The following is a 21,710-nucleotide window of genomic DNA, read 5'->3' as shown; positions in this document are numbered from 1 at the left end:
TCCTGCACTGAATTAGGGAATAACCGTGGAAACATACGGGACAGATCTGATGTCTCATGGCTTTGTTTCAGTCTTTCAAAATAATAACACTAATGATTGCCTTTTGTTCTTCTCTTGTCCTTTTATGACTTAGTTTCTGCCAGTAGGCAACATCATACGAATGCCTAAGACAGTTGAGAACTTCCTGTTGTCAGTAACATCCTTACTAGAGACAGGAATCACTTTATTTACCGCCATGTTTGTTTTGAATGTATGTGACATCAGTTTATAAAGTTTGGCTCCCACATTGTAATGGTATTCATGGAGGGAAATAGAAGCGAAACATTGCTTTTTCCCTTTCTCCAATTTATTTTTTCCTTTTATAGTATAAAGTCTCACCTTTTTATTTACTATTTATTATATTTTTTAATTTGATCATAACAGTATGCTCTCAATTTAAATATACAATGGTTTTTCTTGTATTTGGACACAGATTACTCAGGAAATACACAAATTCTTGATTGCATGTTAATTTGCTCTTAATTGACTAGCATCATAAAGATTACGGAGAGATAACCAGGGAGAGTTCTTTCCTTTCTACAATGCTGTCTGTTTCTAGGGAAATGGAAGAGAAGTTTGGGGGTACTCTGTTCTCACTGAATCTTTTTATTGTTTGTCTAATAGTCAGGAGTATTCCTAGAATTGTCAGTGTGTCTGTTACTTGGAATTATTATTGGGAAACTTTTTCTGCTTATTCTGTTTCCCCCCTTGATTCTACAGCTTTGTTGTATTGTCAATGCCACATCTATGTTCAGCTTCTTATCTGTACACGGGAGACTTTCTTACAGCTTTTTATCGAAAGATCATTTATCTTTTTGATTTCCCACATATCGTATTTAGGGATTGAGAATCTTACAGTCCTAGTTAAATGCAACCCGCTTTATTATTGAAGACCTCATACCAGAGGCTTTGTCTTAGAATATTGGCATTAATTTCCCAATCAGCTGTCACCCAAGGACATTAAGAACCATGTAAAGTCATATAAAATCTATCCTTCTAAATATACAGTCTCCTTTATATTCCATTGCACTTTTTCCTTTTAACAAACAAAATTCTGACTTGTTAATGGAAATGTGATGTTTTCACTTTCTTTCACTGTTTATTTAAAAAGCACATCAAGCGGGCGCCTGGGTGGCTCAGTTGGTTGGGCGACTGCCTTCGGCTCGGGTCATGATCCTGGAGTCCCGGGATCGAGTCCCGCATCGGGCTCCCTGCTCGGCAGGGAGTCTGCTTCTCCCTCTGACCCTCCTCCCTCTCATGCTCTCTGTCTCTCATTCTCTCTGTCTCAAATAAATAAATAAAAATCTTAAAAAAAAAAAAAAAAAAAGCACATCAAGAATGTGCTGTGTGAAAAGCCAGTCTTGAATGTGGGATTGGAGTCAAACCAGCTGAGTTCCAGTCCCAGATCTGCCCTTGTTGGTTGTTCTTATGACCCTGGACCAGTTACTTAACCTTGGGGAACTTCAGTCTCCACATTTTATTTTATTATTTTATTTTATTTATTTATTTGACAGAGAGACAGGAGAGGGAGAACACCAGCAGGGGGAGTGGGAGAGAAAGAAGCAAGCCTTCCGCTGAGCAGGGAGCCCGATGTGTGGCTGGAGCCCGATGTGTGGCTCGATCCCAGGACCCTGGGATCATGACCTGAGCCGAAGGCAGACGCCTAACAACTGAGCCACCCAGGCGCCCCAGTCTCCACACTTTAAAATGGGAATAATTGCAGGGCTGTGACAGTTAGTTGATGCACATGGTACAGAGAATGGAAATGCAGCTCTGATTATTACCATTACTTTTCAGTTTGGCATAGATCAGGTTGGCAGGCCAGTATGTGAAATTCAGAAATATTTTTTCTTTTTTCTTTTTTTAAAAGATTTATTTATTTGGTGGGAGGAGAGGGGGCATGGGGCAGAGGAAGAGAATGAGAATCTCAAGCAGACTCCCCGCTGAGTGCAGAGCCCGCCACAGGGCTTGATTCCACCACCCTGAGATCATGACCTGAGCCGAAACCAAGAGTCAGATGCTTAACTGAGCGAGCCACCCAGGTGCCCCTCATTTAGAATATTCTAAACATTCTCTCCTGTTCTCTAAATTGTTTCTTTTTGTTCCAGAATTGATCATTCATCTTGATCTTTCTCTTTTATACCACTGATTTTTCCTTAGATGCTTTGCTTAGCATTGGTTGTAGGTACATGTTTATGAATAAAAGGCTAAATTGACTGATATACGTGGTGGTTTTATTTCTCCAGAAATGCTTTCCTCTGAATGACATAACTGACTGTGTCATTGGTGTATTAATGGGTTATACTATTGGTGGGTTTTCCTGTAAGGGAGTTGGAAGACAAGCTCAGACCCTCAAAATTGCCAAGTTAAGGAAGTTGTTATTCTAAGGGTGAGATGTATCTAGAAATGGAGTGGTTTACTCTATTTTACCTGTAGGACCTGTCTTTTCTCTCTGTCTCCCAACAATTTCTGGGTCTGAAGTTAATTTAAATCCTAAATTACCTAAACTGTACTCTTTTTCCTCTCAAGTCCCCGGTCCCCCACTGGGATTCTCCCTAGGCAGATCACTAACTTTATATGGGTAGCAGTTTTTTGCCTTTAGCTCAAAAGGAAAGCCTTGCCTGGCTTCTAGGTGTAATTGATTGTGGAGCGGGCTGAACAGTGCTGAGGAGCTGGATCTGGCCATCTGAATATAGGTCTAATTAACTATCTTCATGGATGTCCAAGGGGCCAGTTTTTATTCTTTGACCCAGAAGGAGCTTGCTAGAGAGAACTCATGTTTAATCTCTGATGTCTTTGACCTTGGTTTCAAATTTCTTAGGATGTCTGATTCATTGGATCACTCTCATTCTTGTTTTGTTTTAGTGTTGTTATGGTTCTATTCATGTTTTTGTTTTTTATTTTATTGTCTTTCAATTTATAGGGAGAGGAGGTGGATGTAACCACTCAGTCACCTTAAATGAGTCAAGTAAATATTTCCATATGATTTTTCACTTTAAAGCCTCAAACCTGTCTCTATACTCTTTGAACTCATCAATGTTAATAGCATAAGATTATTGATAGTACTAGCTAGTGAATGTTATCCTAAACATGATATATTCCTACCCATTGTCTCATCTTGCTTTACTAACCACAGTTATTGGGAACATATACTACGCACCATATCATTACTCACTCTTCTTCCCTCAACACATATTGCCCATTGCTAATCCTGTCTGTTTCTACTCGACCCTCCCACTTTCATTTCCTCCTACGCTTTCCTTAGATCAAGCCTTCCACCTGGTTTATACTGTTAGTGGTCTTTCAACTTCCAGCCCTCCACCCCAGTCCATTCCACCAGGCTACCCTTTCTCCATTGCCTGCAGAAAAGTACAAATGCTAACGTATAACATTCATGAATTTCTCCAAATGATCCTGAATTAATGTTGTAATATCATCTCCCAGTATATTTTCCTTACACTCTGGGATCTATCTACAACCTGATTACTCAGTACTATCCCTCAGTTCTTTGCGCTTTCACTACTATTGTGTAGTATGTAGCTTTCCTAAACTCAGATGCCTTTCTTCCCATATTTACTTCTCAAATTTTGCCAACTTAAAGTTATGCTCAAATCAAATACTATCTATTCTGGCAAGCCTTGAAGATTTCTTAGTCACAACTAAACCTTCCCTTATAATCCTATATTTTAGTAGTAGCTCCTGGGCATTCATTTATTTGATATTCACCATTTGATGATTCACTAGAAACCCTGTAAGTTCAAGTAATTTTCATGTCAGCTGATGTTGGAATTTTTTATTCCTGCTGTAAGGCTAGTACACCAGTCCCAGTGGTTGATAAAGTAATGAAAGTTGAAAATGCAGTTAATGCATGCTATACGGATATGCACAGGAAATACATGGATTTGGGTGAAATTGTTATTTGAGAGAGGTCTGGGAATTTGTGCAAATATTTTTATTAAAGATTTTGTGGATTCTTACAATTCTCGTGACACATCAAAGGTTCTTCTGCATTTTTTGTACTAATAGTATGCATTAGAAATTGTTTGCTCTTTTGTCTCAACATAGATTTTAAGTTTGTTGAATGTAGCTTTTGTTGTGTTCCAGGAGTATTCCACAGTCTCTTACCCTTCAAGACAGTCAGCATTGTCTTTGATTCTTTTTTCTCTGGGCCAGAGTTGGGTAGATTAGAGAGGTCTATACCTGAGCACACTGAGCCAGAGGGTGTCTAAGGTTGATCTCACTCACCTGCATCTGCAGGTGTTTCATTCATGGCACCGTGGGAAGAAAGCATACAACGCCTTACTCAGGTTTCTGATAAAGTAGAATTGGATCTGTACTTCATCTCCGCATTACTGGAAGTATCTGCTGTTTCTCAGACCTATTTTTTTAATTGGTTGTGGTGCATGGGTTAACCCAGGAATGATGCAAACAAACATATTTCAAATGTGTCAGTGAGTCTGGGTGTGGAGTAGTGTGGAAATCTTGGATAGTGGATGACAGGCAAACCCACAATATCTGAAAGTCTGATTTGCATAAATGACACGAGCTGCCCCAGAGCCAGTTTCTGGTATGTGGCTAATACTTCTTCCTCCTCACTGCCCAGTGTTTGTATGTTTTAACTATCATTATTAAGAGTGGATTTTGTGTTGCAGCTAATAGATGGCTCATTGTATTTGAAAAGAAAATCACCAATACCCAGATTGGTGTCGTATAAACATTTAATAATTAATTTAGGTCATTTTATTCTTTTCGAAAAATTTCACTCTGCAAGTAAAGAATTAACAACAAGCAATATTCTCATAATCTGTTTAATTTTATAATGAATTGTCCCTGTCATCATGTACCTATATCCATACTCTGTTGAACCCATAGATTAAATGTTAGTAGCAAAAGATTATTGATGGCACTAGGTAGTGAATTGGAGATATTCTCCCGGTGCAGGTATCTTGTCATAAGACACCCAAGGCAAAATCTTCTGTATTCTTAGGAATTTATGAGAGGGTGTTTGTTTTGTGAAGCTGAAGAAAACCTCAGAGACAGTGGGAAGGAATTTCTGAGGCCCTGGGTTCAGTCTCTAAACAACACACCATCTGATACTGAAATATAAGTGTGGCTTTTGGTGAACAGCATTTCTACACTTTTATCCTTGTAGTTTTATCAAACGAGTGGGACCTCCAGCCTTCTGATAGAGTGGGAAGGGCAGGGACTTTGGGATTCCTCAGATCCAGGTTTGAAAATTCGTACTCCCTTTTTATTTAATTAGCTTCTCTGAGACTTTGCTTTCTCATCAGTAAAGTGGAAAAGACTCGCATCTTGGGAATTCCATGACAAGTAAATGAGACTATATTAGAATGCCTCTAACATAGTGAAGACTCAGTGAATAATAGCTGTCATCGTTGTCGTTATGCTGATCACCAGTTCTGAATTTATCTCAACTGTGTTTTGCGACCTGGGAGCCACAGAAGGTGAATCCCTTGTGTAGCTTCCTGTGCTTCTTTGTAATAATTGCATTGCTTTTTCCTCCCCTTAAACGGTGCATTTTTCATTACACAAATAGAGTGTTTTGTGAATGCTGCAACTCTGAAGCCGCACTTCAAAATGCTTTCATTTGAAGCGTTTGCACGGTAATGCACAATCTGTCTTCTCCATGAATTAATAACAACTGCTCCCTCGCACCCCCAAAAGAAACACCAGATGATACAAAGGCTTTTGTAGCTCAGCTGATTCCCAGTTTGCAGAGGTGTTGGAGAGGACTCATACCAGTATACTCAACGATAGATACTTAGGTTGTACCTACTGTGTGTAAGGTGCTCTGCCTGCCATTACAAGGCATATAAAGGCCCTGTCTTAAAGGAACTTATAAAGTGGAAACAATAAGACATCGATGAAGAGGGGCGCCTGGGTGGCTCAGTCGTTAAGCGCCTGCCTTCAGCTTGGGTCATGATCCCGGAGTCCTGGGATCGAGCCCCCTCATCGGGCTCCCTGCTCGGTGGGAAGCCTGCTTCTCCCTCTCCCTCTCCCACTCCCCTTACTTGTGTTCCCTCTCTCGCTGTGTCTCTCTCTGTCAAATAAATAAAATCTTAAAAAAAAAAAAAAAGACATCGATAAAGAGAATTAGAAGGTGATTCAACATGTGGTAAGTGCTGATGGGTGCTAGGCACTGTGTGGTGGGGGTGGGGAAGCGTTATTTCTGCCCTTGGGGAATCAAGTAAGGCTTCAAAGCTGAGATGGCAGATGTCTCTCAGGTCTCCTCTTAAAGATCCTGTGTGTCTTTAGAATTGTGAAAAATCAGAACTGAACACTTACTTCAGAGGCATTCTGTACAGTTGAAGAATAGAATGAGACAGTTGGGCATTCTCTTCACTTGTGTCCCAATAGCCTTTTGAAGGTGGTTGTGCAGCTGGAATTTTGTTAATAAAGTGGAGAGGAAGGAGATGGGTGGGCTTGAATTTGTAAGAAGCAATGTGGTGGTGTGCAAGGAATACATTCTCTATCCCTAGTTAAGGTAATGTGGCAAGGCCAGATAAGGCTTTACCTTTACTTGATTTTAGATTAGAGACCAAGACTGCCCCACTGTGGATAAAAATCTGTTTGAGGACTCAGATCAGAAAAGTCCTTATCTGTATAGGAAAGATTTGCACAGCCTAATCTTAGAGTGAGGTATATGGTAATTGGAATAAGGCGATCTCCCCCCTCCTCCTTTTTTTCTGCTTCTCTGCAGATGAAGGAGTCTCTTGGTTAGAGTGGTGGCTGATATTTGCTCATTTTGCAGAGACAAGTGTAAAAAGGTAAAACTTTGTTGTAACGTCTGCAAATTAATCAAAACTAAAGGAATAGGAGACCGTAAGAATGGGCGTTTGCCCTTTAAAGAAAAAAAATCATCCTTATTTTTACCCTAACAGCTGAAAAAGCAACCTGTGGTTAGAGATGTTATCTATCCGTTGACACCTAAAATAACAATTAAATAACAATTTTAATCCTTGTTTTCTGGATTCTTTTTTTTTTTTTTTTAAGATTTTATTTATTTGAGAGGGAGGGTGAGCAAGAGAGAGAGCACAAGCAGGGGCAGAGGGGGGAATCCTATGCAGGGCTCAATCCCAGGACCTGGGATCATGACCTGAACAGAGGGCAGTAACCGACTGAGCCACCCAGGTGCCCCATTTTTTGGATTCTTGTAAAAGAAATCCATACTATCCTAAGATATAGAGGCAGATTTCAGTAATTTTATATCTATATAGATAAATATAACATATATTATAAATAGAAATATTTTATCTATTTAGTTTCTTTCTTTATATCACTCATTAATCCTACTCAGGAAATTTATTTTAAAGATCTTGGGTCTCAGAAAATGACTGTGAGGGTTTAATACCAGCAGGATGAACTAGGGATGGGGAAAGACTTCAAGGAATGGGGGGTGGGGTGGTGATTCTTGGTTAGCACTGTTTTCATCCTGAAGGCACTGCCTCTGCCTTTGAGTTCTCTTTCTCTTTTCTCCTGCTTGCTTAGGCCTTATATATCACCTCTGTCAGAGGCTGCAGTGGGAAAATGAAGAAAACTGAAAGTCCATATTTATTAATTTTTTATAGTTAGCCCTTGGTTCAAAAGGGTAAGAGGCTGGAGTGATTGGATAAGTGGAGGATTGGAAATTAATTACTAGTACAGTCCTGTCCTCTTGACCAGTAATAAGCAAGAGAAAAAAATCCCAAAGAATTAAAAAATCCATACTGGACAAAGGATAATTAACCTTTTTAGATCATGGTGCTCACAGTATTATGAACTCTATGCATATTCTGTTTCCCTGATATTATCATCCCAATAGTAAACATTTACTGAGCATTTATCCTCGTCAGCAGTCCTACTATCCTTTGTATGTATTTCTTCACTTACTCCCCATTCAACCTGATGAGATATGGGTACTCCTGTTACCCTCTTTACAGATATGGATACTGGGGCTTACAGTGCTTAAATATCTTGCTAAGGCCATTCAGGAAATAGATGGCGAAGCAAGAACTCGAAACAAGGCTGTCTGACCTAGACTGCCTGCACTTAACCTCTTCCTGGGTTGTCATACTGAAATATTTATCAATTTCCCATTACGGGTATGACCAGTAGTAGCCACCTGGAGACCCTAAGTGCACTCATCTCTGTGGAACATGTAATTCTGAGATGCACAAATTAACCTACACAATGGCAAAATCAAAGATAAATAAGTGAGGGGAATATAGAAAGGACATTTTAATATAATCTTAAAAGACCAGGGCTTGACCTGATAGGATTGGAATGGAGACTCCTACTCTGCTTTGCATTTGGAGCCTGTGCCTGGCCCCACAGCGGTGGGAGCTGAGTTCATTAGAGAAGTGCCACCTGCATACCCGGCATGGTGCTGGCCACGGAGCTGCACACGCCAAGCTGTGACTTTGGTTTTCCAGGGGAGTGGATGGCGATGATAAGATCACACTGTGTGCCAGGCTACCAGATATCAAGTATGATTTTGTAAGAAATGTTTTCATCCTCAAATTAGTTTGGGAAATGCTGTGTTAAACAAAGTTAAACAATTTTTTTTTTTAATTGCAAGATTTCTCAGAGTCGTTAAGATACTAATATGCTCTGTGACTAACCAGGAGGTTATTATAATTTGGGAAACACTGTAAGAAATGCCTGTCATTGGGTCACTTTCGCGGGTTACCTTTCTCGTAGCGTATCTTATTCTAGGTAAAATTTATGACTCCTTTAGAAAAACCCTTAGGGATGACCTCATGTTTTGAATATGGGTCTAATATTTTTAATTTGGTAGTTAGGGGAATAGAGATTTAAATTTAACTAAAAGGTCTTTTTATCCCTCTTTGAATCATGAGTTTCACTTGCTGAAAACGTGTGATTTTGTACCAAAAAAAGGTCTGAGAGTAATTATTAAGAGAATCCTTAGGGAGCCTGAGGTGGGAACAGCAAGGAGAGTTGATGGCACCCTGTTCTAAGCCTGCTTAGATTTCTCCTGCCCCCATCACCTTGCTCCCAGGACCTGAGTGGCACTGGTAAAATGTCCATCTTCCTAAAGTTTCTACCAAATGCACCTTGGGGTGAAGAGAGGCAGTGTAGATGGTGGCTCTGACTTTTCATCTCTGAAACTACTAACTTAAGAAGCCTAGTTCAATAGTGAGTTGAACTCAGTAACAAAATGATTCAGTTGAACCATTTTAACGAAAAATTATTTTAAAGGTAGCAGTCTCTTGCCAGATAGGTGATTCTTCTTTGAATTCAGATGTGCTGTAGTTTTTTCTCCTATGTATGGTTTGGTTTGGTGAGAGCTACTTTGAGACAAGAGTAGACCAAATGTGGGGGTCATTATAGGGCAGAGGTGATTCTTGAATCACTACTGTGTTTATAAAAAGTAAAAACATGTATGGGCATTCTTAGGAAGACACATTTTTTTTTTTCCACTGGTAAAGATATGTCACTGAACTAGCTATAGCCTAAATGACAGGGCAGAAAGTCAGGAAGGGGAATGAAAGGGTATTGGACATCACCATTATCAACAAACATTTACAGAGGGCTGACTATGAAGCAGAGTTTAAGATAAAGTCTTGCAGGGGTGCCTGGCTAGCTTAGTCGGTAGAGCATGCTGCTCTTGATCTTGGGGTCATGAGTTCAAGCCCCCACACCCCCCATTGGGCGTAGAGCTTACTTAAAAACTTTTATAACAAAGAGTCCTGCCTTTATCAGAAACACTGATGGGATAAGGGGATAGACACATGCCTGAAACCTTAAGTTAATAAGACGTATATGCTAAGTGTCAAATGAGTGATATAGAGAGCATGAGAATTCAGGTAGGATGTGGTAGGCAGAATAATGTTGTCCCCTCAAAGAAGCCCATGTCTTAAACGCTGGAACCTGTGAAGATGTTATATTGCATGTCAAAGAGGAATTAAGGTTGCTAATCAACTGACCTTGATATGAACAGATAATTTTGGATGATCCTGGTGGCCCAGTATAATCCTAAGGGTCCTTTAAGTGGAAAGGGGGGGCAGAAGAGGAGGTCAGAGTGAGAAAAAGAGAAAGATGTAAAGATTTTACATTGTTGGAGGAAGGGGCCACAACCCAAGGAAAGCAGGGGACCTTGAGAAGTTAGAAAAGACAAGGAAACAGATTCTCACTTTGAGCGCCCGGAAGGAATGTAGCCCCGCAGACACCTTGACTTTTAGCCTTTTGACTGCTAGCCGCTAGAACTATAGGATAATTGGTTTTTGTTGTTTTAAGTCACTAAGTTTGTGGTAATTTGTTACAGCAGCAATAGGAAATTGAATACAAGGATGCCGAAAAGAAAGAGGAGTCAGGGACAGTTTCATGAAAAAGGTGGTTTTTGAGCCAGGTGCTAAAGATAGTAAGAGTTGTCATAACAGGGTCATAGAATTTGTGTTCCAGGTACTGAGCTAAGTTCTTTATACCCTTTAATTCATTTATCTTCACAAAGGCTCTATCAGGATAGCATTCTTCCCTACTGTGTAGATGAGAAAACCTAGGTTTAGAGAGACTGAGTCACTTGTGCCGTCACCACAGGGCAGGGCCAGTCACAACCACTAAGAAATAGCTGGCCTTTTAACCACATGGCAGCTGACGTTTATTGAGTGCTCACTTTGCACAAAGTCCTAAGAACGTCACTGTCATTAGCTCACGTAATCCTCTTAGACTCTAAACATGAGGTGATTTGTAATTTTTCTGAGGCACAGATTTGTCTGGACAGCAAGATGGCTGAATTGGGGGAAAAGAGACTAGAACCCGACAATCCAGTCAAGACACAACAGTCCTGACAAGTGCTGATCAGAGCATAAATACAGGTAAAGACGGTAGGCATGGGAAGGAGAAAACAGATTCCAGAGACAGTCTGCTTTGTTGAAACAGAATTCCCTTCTTGAACAAAACTTCCCTTCCTCTCCAGTTCTGCCCTCACTGTGTGATTAGGGTGCTGCATTTTAATGAGTTTAGGCGTTTTAGAATTAATAACAGGTGTCAGTATTGACAGTGGTGTAGACTAAATTTTTCCACTTACCCACAGAAGCGTGAGTAGCAGTCACATAAACTTTATAATATGCCTCCTGAAGTGGTAACTCACAGAGACAGTCTTTAATTTCTTGGTGTAGTAGTAACTTTCTTGGGTTCAACAACAGCAAATACGTATTTATTGAAAACCTGCCATTTTAAAGAGCAATATACTGGAGGTGCCTGGGTGGCTTCATCGGTTAGGCATCCAACTCTTGATTTTTGCTCAGGTTAGGATGTCAGGGTCATGATAAGTAGAGCCCTGTTTTGGGCTCCCTGCTCAGCTGGGAGTCTGCTTCTCAACCTCTCCCTTTGCCTCTCCCCCTGCTTGTGCTCATACTTGAACTCTCTCTCTCTCAAATAATAAAATCTTAAAAAAAAAAAAAAAGATAAAAGAGCAATATACTGTTTAGTGTGGGAGTCCCAAAAATGACTAAAAATCAGTTTGGAGACCACCCAGGAAAGGATGGTGAAATGAACTAAAAGGAGGACATGAATAAGTATTAGTGTCAGTGATTTTGTAGAATGAACCCTGGCTTCTTTTCAGGTAGACATATAGTTGCAGTTTTCTTTGCCTAAATAAAAGAACCATTTAAAGACTTTAACAAAGCCTCTGAAAACTCTGATCTCATATATGTACAATTCCATCCATGAGCTATTGAGTGGAACTAAGTCTTGAGAAGAGTCACCAAAGTAAGATTCATGACCCATGAATATCCTCTTCCTTCTCATGGATGGATACATTATTTTATTTATTCTGCTTATAAGTAAATTGGTAATGATACTGTTGCTGCAGGGAATTCTTTTTCAGAATATGTGGATCCTTTAGTTAGTACTGAATGGCACAGGGAGGCCTAGGTGGCTCAGTCGGTTAGGCATCTGCCTTCAGCTCAGGTCCTGCCTGGGATCCAGCCCCATAGAAGGCTCCCTGCTCGGTGGGGAGCCTGCTTCTCCCTCTCCCTCTACTGTTCCCCCTGCTTGTACTCTCTTGCTGTCTCTGTCAAATAAGTAAAATCTTAAAAAAAAAAAGTACTGAATGGGGGCCACTGGGTGGCTCAGTCGTTAAGCATCTGCCTTTGGCTCAGGTCATGATCCCAGGGTCCTAGGATCAAGCCCTGCGTCAGGCTCCCTGCTCAGCGGGAAGCCTGCTTCTCCCTCTCCCACTCCCCCTGCTTGTGTTCCCTCTCTCGCTCTGTCTGTCTCTCTCTCTGTCAAATAAATAAAATCTTTAAAAAAAAAATACTGAATGGCACACAACATTTATGTAGGATTGATCCATTTTTTAAAAGTAACATATACTATATACTCCCAAAGTAACATATACTGTATGTACTATATACTCCCAAGCTGGAACAATAATGCTTGGGAGTATGGTACAGAAGCCCCTCATAGATAATATTAATTTTGAAGATAATACTCATTTTAATACTCCAGTATGAGGTACAAGGCAGATTCCATCAGACCGCTTCCTACTCTATTGTGAGTGTGTCTGTGTGTATTCATTCATGTAGACTTGAGTCTTCCCACTAATTTCAAAGAACGATTTAGGACTTTTCACTGCCGACTTGAGTTAGTAGTCTAAGTTCCCTATCCAATGGGGTTTGATTTTCTGTCCAGGTAAGTGATCAAAGCCAAATCCTCAAAGCCTGAATGTCTTACCATGGATTCTAATAATTTCTAAGTTGGCCATTCTTCATAGTTTTAATCAAAGCAAAGGATGGCATTTGCATTTTTGTCATCTTCATTTCAAAGTGTTTGTCGTATTATTAGATTCAGAGTCACCCTGAATGGTTACACATCAGTAGACCCTGCCTAGCCATTCCCGAAAAGCTGTCCCTGCCAGAACAGGGGCCCATTTCTACCTAAGTGGAATATCACCTAAATACATAAACATTGGATTCATGTATGTCCAGATTACTTAGAATCAGAAGTCATCATAGCAGGAAATTTGGGGTAAAATGGAGTTCTCCTACAGAGTCATCAACCCCTGATAGCTTCCTCTCACTCTCCTGACCTCTGTCCCTTTGATGTACCCTGGGTTCCCCTATTGCCTCCTTTACATCTCCCAATAACATTTACACTCAACATAGCCAACAGCACCTTTTACACCATTTCTGCCTCATGTTCTGCTTTTGTTCTGTTTGTGGGGTAATCTTCCATTTCTTCAATTAGCTTTATTAACCAGGAGACATGGATGAGTAGGAACAGGGAATGCAAGCATATTTTCTTTTTCTCTCGCCTGCCCCACTGTGTGTGTGTGTGTGTGTGTGTGACATATACCTACAAAACCAACAGACTTTTATATAGCTATCCAGCCATGCTGACCTTCACATTGAGAGTGTACTGCTGATCTTTGAGTGACTTAATCATCATGCACTGCATGGTGGGCCCCTGGAGTTGCTGCACATTTGCTGTGGATAGTGTACTATTTGGCAATTAAATGTTAGAGTTAGAGCGTTCTTATTTTTTTTTTTTAAAGATTTATTTATTTGACAGAGAGAGACACAGTGAGAGGGAACACAAGCAGGGGGAGTGGGAGAGGGAGAAGCAGGCTCCCCATGGAGCAGGGAGCCTGATGTGGGGCTCGATCCCAGGACCCTGGGATCATGACCTGAGCTGAAGGCAGACGCTTCACGACTGAGCCACCCAGGCGCCCCTAGAGCATTCTTATTTTTAATAATTCTTTTTTTATCATATAAATGGTGAGACTTTGGTCTAGTAAGTTAATTGTATGATTCCTAAGTATGTAAAAGTTCAGGAAGTCTTTGCAAGTCTATTGTCTCCTAATTATTTAAAAATTAGAAACTGAAAAAATTTGGGGGGGATATATGCCAAAGAATATTTGATCTGAAATAAATAAAATCCATATGCTTAAAGCACTAGGTATAGTCAAGATAAAATTTCCATATTTGCTATGGATCTGTTCTCCTTTTCTTAAGGGAGTTCTATCCAAATGTTTTATTATTGTTGGCAAGATCCAGATCCCAAATCTGCCCTCAGTGCTTTGTTTTGTTCAGTCTTGGATTTTGGACCAAAATAATAACCATTTATTAATTTGCCAAAAATTCAGCATTGCCACTAGTGTTGTTTCTTGACAATTGCACAATCGTCTTGGCTGTCATGAAAATTACTTTGCTTAAAATAAGTAAAGGGGCGCCTGGGTGGTGCAGTCATTAAGCGTCTGCCTTCCGCTCAGGTCATGATCCCGGGGTCCTAGGATCGAGCTCCGCCTCGGGCTCTCTGCTCAGCGGGAAGCCTGCTTCTCCGTCTCCCACTCCCCCTGCTTGTGTTCCCTCTCTCGCTGTGTCTCTCTCTGTCAAATAAATAAATAAAATCTTAAAAAAAAAATAAGTATATAAAAATTTGTGTAGACATACATACACATACTACATCTATATCTATTCAAGCTAAAAGATGGCTTATGGCAAAATGTGAAATCCGATTGTTTTTACACTTTGAGAAAAAATAGTAAGACAAGAACATGTGTTTTAATTTGTTTTCCACTGTCAAGAGCTGGAGAATGGGGGATATTGGGAGTAATGGATAATTTACCCTTACCCTCAAATTATCAAATATATGGGTCTTAGGAGTGTTATAACGTTATAATCACTGTGTATGTATATTTGCATAGGAATGTAACACATATAACACTGAGGGAATTTGGGAGGGAATGTTTAAAATGTCTTCCAACAGATTATCAACTAGTTAAATAGAGAAATACTGTGGGGAGGCATTTATATCTTCTTAGAGTACAAAGTATAAAATGACTGTACTATTTCCTGTTTTAACCAAGAATGAAGGAGGGCTACAAGCCATTCACTTCCTGAGTGGACACATTCCAGCTGTGCAGATTGGTCATAGCACATCTGCCAATCAGAACAGGCCCTGGAGGGAAGCCCTCAGATGCTGAGTCTTGTTTACACGCATTGTGACTCTGTTTCTCCCCTCCTCCTGTGTGTTGTACCACTAGGGAGATTTGTGGGGGAATTTGCTATTACATGCCTAAATAAACTCTACGAAACTAGGATCACAGCCACATCAAATGGTATCCTGGGCAGATTTTTAGCTCATCTTTAGCCACAGGTAAGAGTTGTTGCTTTGCTATATGAGCATAGCTGATCTGCATCCAGTTTCCAGCTTTGCTTTGAGATATTTTCCTGTTGTTAGCAAAACTAGCAGGCTAAAGCTGAAGAGGAATGATTGAAAAAAATGAGTAAAATGTGCGCTGTCTTGCTATGACTTTAAATTTTTTGTGCTCCATAAGTGAAAAACCATGATGTTTTTATTTGAGAGAGTGTGAAACGAAGTTAAATTAAAACAAAAGTTTTTAAAATGGCAGGAATGGGGCGCCTGGGTGGCTCAGTCATTAAGCGTCTGCCTTCGGCTCAGGTCACGATCCCAGGGTCCTGGGGTCGAGCCCCGCATCGGGCTCCCTGCTCGGCAGGAAGCCTGCTTCTCCCTCTCCCACTCCCCCTGCTTGTGTTCCCTCTCTCGCTCTGTCTCTCTGTGTCAAATAAATAAATAAAATCTTAAAATAATATAAAGCGGCAGTAATACTAGGTCACTGTGTAGAGAAGCTGGAACCAGAAGCATATTAACATTGTGCACTTTGGAGAGCAGCACTATATCTAAACAAACATGGTTTATTGTGAATCTTCCTGCTTGTTAGTCTTTAAGAAAACATACTTCCTGTGTACTAACTCCTAGGTTTCAAAAAACTTTTTTTTTTCCATTATGAACCTATTCAGAAAAATTGATAAATACAATTTAGCTGTGTAAATCCTATGCCCTTTCTTTGATAATTCTCCCCGGAAGTTTTATAGTATGTTTTTAGTATCTTTATGCTGTTCTACAAGCAATAAAATCAAGGGGAAAAAAAGAATTCCTGTTTGATCTTTGTTTTGCCATTAAGTTCTATATTGTTAGTATTCAGAAGATACTTTAGGAAACTGTATTTTAATAACATTGCATAGGATTTTTTAAAAAGTCATTGCATAGGATTTTATTATGGCTTACACATTGCTCTCTGTTGTTAGTTTTTCCGTAACACTGAGACCTTTTTACTTTGTTTATTCTTAAGCATGTACTGAAAAAAATTATTTGGAGTCAAAACAAAAAAGACATCCTGTGGATTTTGTAGTTCTTTCTTTCGTATAGTCTTCAGGTTGATTAACAGCCTTTTACAGCAGCCTCCAAAGAGGCACGTGTGAAAACTTCGAGCAGCCGTGCCCTTGTCGCTTACCCTGTGGCCAAGTTTCTCAGCGTCAGCAGTATTGATGTTTCGGGTGACATAAGTCTTTGTTGTAGGCTGCATGGTAGGACGTTTAACAGCATCACTGACCTCTCTACCTACTAGATACCCGTAGCTCCTTCTTCCCCACCCGTGACAACCACAGATGTCTCCAGGCATTGTCAGGTGTCCCCTGGGGAAGGGGGCACTCCTTGTCAAGAACCACCGCCTTCTATGTAATAGCACATTAGACCTAATTATCAGTGAAACGTTGAAATCCAACTTCTGAAAAGTTCTGGGCAATAGAGAGTTAAGGATGAGGCTGTCCGGGTCTTAGGGTGTTTGCAGATGTTGCTGTAGCTGACTGCTCATTTTTTCCCCCTCCCTCTCCTGTTGGAAGCTTTTGCCAACCATGATTCATGGAATGATTTTTTTAAGCTGAGTAATCTGTGGCTTTTCAGTTTCCTTACTTTCTTTCCTCAGCTAAATTTGTTTGGGTTTTAGCAAAGTGTTTGAAACAGCAAAGATCTTTGGAAATGAAATAATATATATAATGATATACTCTCCAAGTAGATAATTTTAACAAACCGTAAAAACTCTCCATGCCTATCTTTGTATCCTTTGTACATCTTCTGTCAGACAAATCCTTTCCACTCTGATGAAGAGCCTTGTACAGGGGAAGACACAGCAACCTTAAACAGTCCTTTGTGAAATCTATGGTATGGCAGCGGGTATTTAAGAACTTCTTTCCCAGGGCTTCTGAAGAGTATTTTGACATGTAACTGTTTTCTTTCTTTATAGATCGCAACGAACGAAATAAACCAGAGCATCGTTCTTCCAGGTATGAGTTTATGGTTTTTAATAATTCTGTATAACACTTCTCATTTGGAAAATATTTGGAGGCAGTGCAAGTATCCCTTATAGAGTTGCTATATATTTGAATCTTCTGTGGCATTCAGAAAAGCTTCACAAGGGAAATATTGTTCATTTTTGGAAGAAAAATTCTTTATGAAATTATTGACTACCTGAAAGACGTGTTTTTCTTGAGAATTCCTATCAGTGACAGCTGAATCTTTACCCTCCCCCCCCAAAAAAATCCCTATTTCTTTCCTTTGGTGATTTATTTTCTTCCCCTTTCTTTGACCAAAATTTTTATAAATGTATTTCTTTTTTCCTAACTATAAAACTTAATGGGCTCACTATAGAAATATTTTCAATATCTTTTCTTTAATGTAAAGCATTAAAAACCAAAGCAAAACAGCCTGTCTTCCATTAGCTAGAGATGGCTGGTTACTGCTAAAAGTTTGGTGTGATTCTAGTTTTCCTCAGTATATATGTATTCGAGTCGAATTCTTTAAGTTCTTGTTAGACAGATTCAAAGGCCGGGAAGGCTGTCCCACTTAAGCCCCTCACTCACATTGTCCAAGCATGTATTTCACAAGACCTTCACCAGCACCGAAGAGTATTTTTTAAAATCCTTGTCAAACTTACAGGTGGAAAATGATCTAACTTCTACTCCTATGCAAGAGTGATAGCCTGTGTTCGATTTTTTTTTTTTTAAGCCTACTTCTGTGCAGGATTATGATTCCTTTAATATTATTTTCACATTATTTCACAGTCCATCACTTTTACTTTACATTTTGTGTTGTGGGGACTGATAAAGTGGTAATAATGCATTCACTGGGTTGACCGTCCTGGTAAACCAAACCTTGATGGTTTTTCAGGGTATCAAACCCAGAATACATTGACCTCGAATGAAAAAAAAAAATACAAAGTCTATGAAAACTCCATTAGTTGGTCCTCCATTTTGCAGAGATTGTCAATCAAAATAGGTCAGTAAGGCCTAATCTGGGAGAAAAGTACAGTGGAATATTTGGAATATAAGGCTGATTTTTTTTTTCAGGTATAATTCACAGACATTAAAATTCACTCTTCTTGGTATATGTTTCTATGAGTGTTGACGAATACATACAGTTATGTAACCACCACCACAGTCATAGAAAAGTCTGTAAGACTGATTTTTTTTAATACTTAAAAATAATAATAGAAGAAAGGCAGTGTAAGAGAGAAGACTTTAACTGTGAATGACATAAAGTTGGAATGGTAAAAAAAGAACATTTTGTATGATAAAATCAGGACAATAAGGGCGCCTGGGTGGCTCAGTTGGTTGGGTGACTGCCTTCGGCTCAGGTCATGATCCTGGAGTCCCTGGATCGAGTCCCGCATCGGGCTCCCTGCTCGGCAGGGAGTCTGCTTCTCCCTCTGACCCTCCCCCCTCTCATGTGCTCTCTCTCATTCTCTCTCTCTCTCAAATAAATAAATAAAATCTTAAAAAAAAAAATCAGGACAATAAGACCCTGAAGGTTTGATAAATCAAGCAGTATAAGTTTAAATTCGAACAAACAGAAATCCTTACACTTAGGTCTGAAAGACCAATGGAACATAAGGAGATAAGGGAGTTGTAACTTAACAGTATGTTTGAAAAAGTCTTGAGGATTTAGTTCTTTGTAAATTTGTCATAAGTCAGAAATTTTATGTCATTGCCTCCACCTCCCCAAAAAATGGCAGCATCAGTTTACTTATACTAAAAGAAATAGAATGTCCAGTAAAAGAAAAGTAATAGCTCTGGACCATACTTTTTGATATTGTATCCAATTTTGGATCCACAAGGCCTTGAAAAATTGAAGTGGACTGGCTATATTGATACCACTTGAATAACTTACAAACCAAAAACAGAGTCCCATGCTCCACCCCAGAGAATCGGTATAGTAAAGAAGTCCCTCAGTGGTTCTGATGTACCACGTTGGGAACCACTGGAATAGAAGACAGCAACTGAGTTGAGACAGGGAATATGAAAGAGAAGAGTAGGATGGAAATCAGAGTTAAGTCACAGGAAGACTTGTATAAGGAGTTTGGTGAATTTAGCCTCAGTGTGGAAGTTTGGGGAGGTATATGGGACAGAAGAAGTAACTGGCTTTGAGCACTTGTTCCTCCTAAAGGCTAATCTTCACCACCAGGAACAAGGGATCCTTGGAGGAATGGCTAATTCCAGGTCTGGGGAGGGGAGAGTACAGGTGAGCCTGGACTCATGGTGTGACAGAAAGAAGGGAGATGCTCAACTAATGGGTCATATCAAAAAGGCCTAGGATGCAGTTTCAAGAACCTCCTGCTGGCCAAATTTGGGACAATTTGAGTATCAAAAAATTTTTTTAATGATAATGGATTCTAACACATTGGATTTTTAAAAATCCATGCAGAAGAGCTCATAGAATTAGAAAATCATCTTTTTTTTTTTTTGAAGATTTTATTTATTTATTTGACAGAGAGAGAGACAGCAACAGAGGGATCACAAGCAGGGGGAGTGGGAGACGGAGAAGCAGGCTCCCTGCCAAGCAGGGAGCCCGATGCAGGGCTCGATCCCAGGACCCTGGGATCATGACCTGAGCCGAAGGCAGACGCTTAACGACTGAGCCACCCAGGCGCCCCTAGAAAATCATCATTTTATAATTCTTAGTATCATAGTTGATTCAGGCAAGGATCATCAAGTGGCTACTAAAAGTTGGGCAAAAAGTTTTTGGAGGGACAAATATTCACACTGCCTTAAAATTATTTTTAATCACAAAGGGGGAAATGTAACTTCAGTGAATAGATCTGGTGATCTCATTCTTAATCAGGTGGTCAAGTTATATATCATCAGTAGTGAGACATCCTGACAGTATGTGCCTCCATATAATACATTAGCAATACACATAGATATCACAGATAATGTCATAAAAATACAAAAAGGCTTGAAGAAAAATTCTAGATTAAAAGAGACTGAATTTTTCTTTAATCTGGAATTTTAAAACCCAGATTTTGAAAAAAAGCACTTTGGGGATAATTAAGAAAATTTAAATATGAGTTAGTTTTATTTTAGATAATATTTTATTAATAAAACTTTTCTTAGGTATATAATAGAAATGCTGTTATGTGGGAGAACGTTCTTATTCTTAAGAGATATCCACAAAAGCAATAGAGGTGATACAGTCTTATGTTTGCAAAATAACTCTCAAATGATTTATGAGAAAAAAAAAAGCAAGAGGTAAAACTGCAAATATGGGAAAATATTAAGAATTGGTGAATAGATGAAAAGCATATGGGTGTTAATTGTGCTGCTCCCTCAACTTTCCTATAGACTTGAAATTTGCAAAATAAAAAGTAGCAGTGGAAGCAACTATTCTGTGTTCCATCGAGTCCCAGAGGGCAGCGTGTGCATCCGTGGGTGGAAGTTGAGGGGGTTGTGTTTCTGCACCGTGTGAGGAAGGATTGCTTAACATAACTGGTCAAAGACGGAACGGGTCACTCTGGAAGGGAACGTTGCCAAGGAAAAGCTAGATAAGCTAGTGCTGGGAATTTAAAAAGATTCACACATTGCTAAATTACTATTCTAGATGGTTCCAGCCCCTTGATCACTCAGTAGCCAATAGGTGTTTGTTGAGAGGCCCTAATCTGGGCTCAGGGTACCATAGAGAATAAGACAAAGACTCCAGCAGGATGGAGCATAGAGCGCCTGTTGTCTGGGGTTCACACTCCCAATCTCAGAGAGCCTGTTTACTCTAAAGTCAGGCTCCTGGTCTTCATCGTTGTACTTCAGGCAATGCTTGTGGTACTCTTGAGGTTATTCAGAAAGTGTTTTATCTTCTACCTCTAATTTATACTGTCCGATTCTCAAGGACTATGCTGCTAGTCTTGGTAACCTTAGCACTTGGTATAGTGCCTGGTCCATGAGAAGCACTTAATGAATAAATGTTTGTTGGATAAATGCCAATTATAGCTCAAAGAGAGAAAGAAAATGCCAATGTTCCTCCTTTGCAAATTGGGAGGAATCTGACTCTCAAAAAGCTCACCCATAACTGTTACTGACTAGGTCTGTTACAAGTACAGCAAGGAGTAATGCCTAATAAGAAAGAAGAAATATTTTTGCAGGAAAAGCCATTGTTTTTTGTGCAGGGTGTCTGCTGAGATTGGCAGTGCCCTGTTCTCCCCGTGCCGTTCTGAGCTGAGCAGGGCTACCTCACCAGGCCTGCGGTGCGTCGGGCAGATGAGTACCTGCTGCACCAACAGAGCAGAAAGAAGAGAATATAAACAAAAGTCACTTAATTTTGGTATTTTTGTTGGTTCTCCTCAGGCCACTCACTCGGCAGCAAGAATGATGGGCTCAACGCCCAGCAAGGATGAGAGAGATGCATTTCTTTTGTTTGTATTTTTATAAGGCCAGACACTCCTATAGCTTTCCCAGTGAGAAGTGAATAAATCGGGGATGTCTGCCTTTCATTTCGGTGCTGAAAGAAGGAAAGCATAATTCTTGTCAAGTTAAAGGAAGAGTTTTATCAGGTATAGGTCAACACTAGGACCTCAAGCTAAA

At 39.9% G+C, this 21,710-nt stretch overlaps 1 protein-coding gene across 11 annotated transcripts in view; it reads left to right on the top strand.

Moving 5' to 3' along the window:
* SH3D19 (SH3 domain containing 19) overlaps window positions 1-21,710 on the top strand; it is a 176,035-nt gene that overhangs the window by 70,172 nt on the left and 84,153 nt on the right. For 7 of the 11 annotated variants that reach the window (XM_045880307.3, XM_064585160.1, XM_045880308.3 and 4 more), the window contains exon 2: window positions 17,108-17,147. In XM_045880307.3, the coding sequence (XP_045736263.2) occupies window positions 17,108-17,147 (40 nt within the window). Of the gene's footprint in view, window positions 1-14,952; window positions 15,160-16,808; window positions 17,026-17,107; window positions 17,148-21,710 lie in introns of those variants that run through there. The other 4 variants (XM_064585159.1, XM_064585156.1, XM_045880309.3 and 1 more) reach the window with 3 other exon arrangements.

This window comes from Mirounga angustirostris, unplaced genomic scaffold (assembly GCF_029215605.1).
Source record: "Mirounga angustirostris isolate CCGP_5_RB_7025 unplaced genomic scaffold, mMirAng1.0.hap1 SCAF_2, whole genome shotgun sequence".
NCBI classification, from domain to species: Eukaryota; Metazoa; Chordata; class Mammalia; order Carnivora; family Phocidae; genus Mirounga; species Mirounga angustirostris.
Note: the sequence above shows the minus strand (reverse complement) of the source record. Positions and strands in the feature narration are given on the sequence as shown.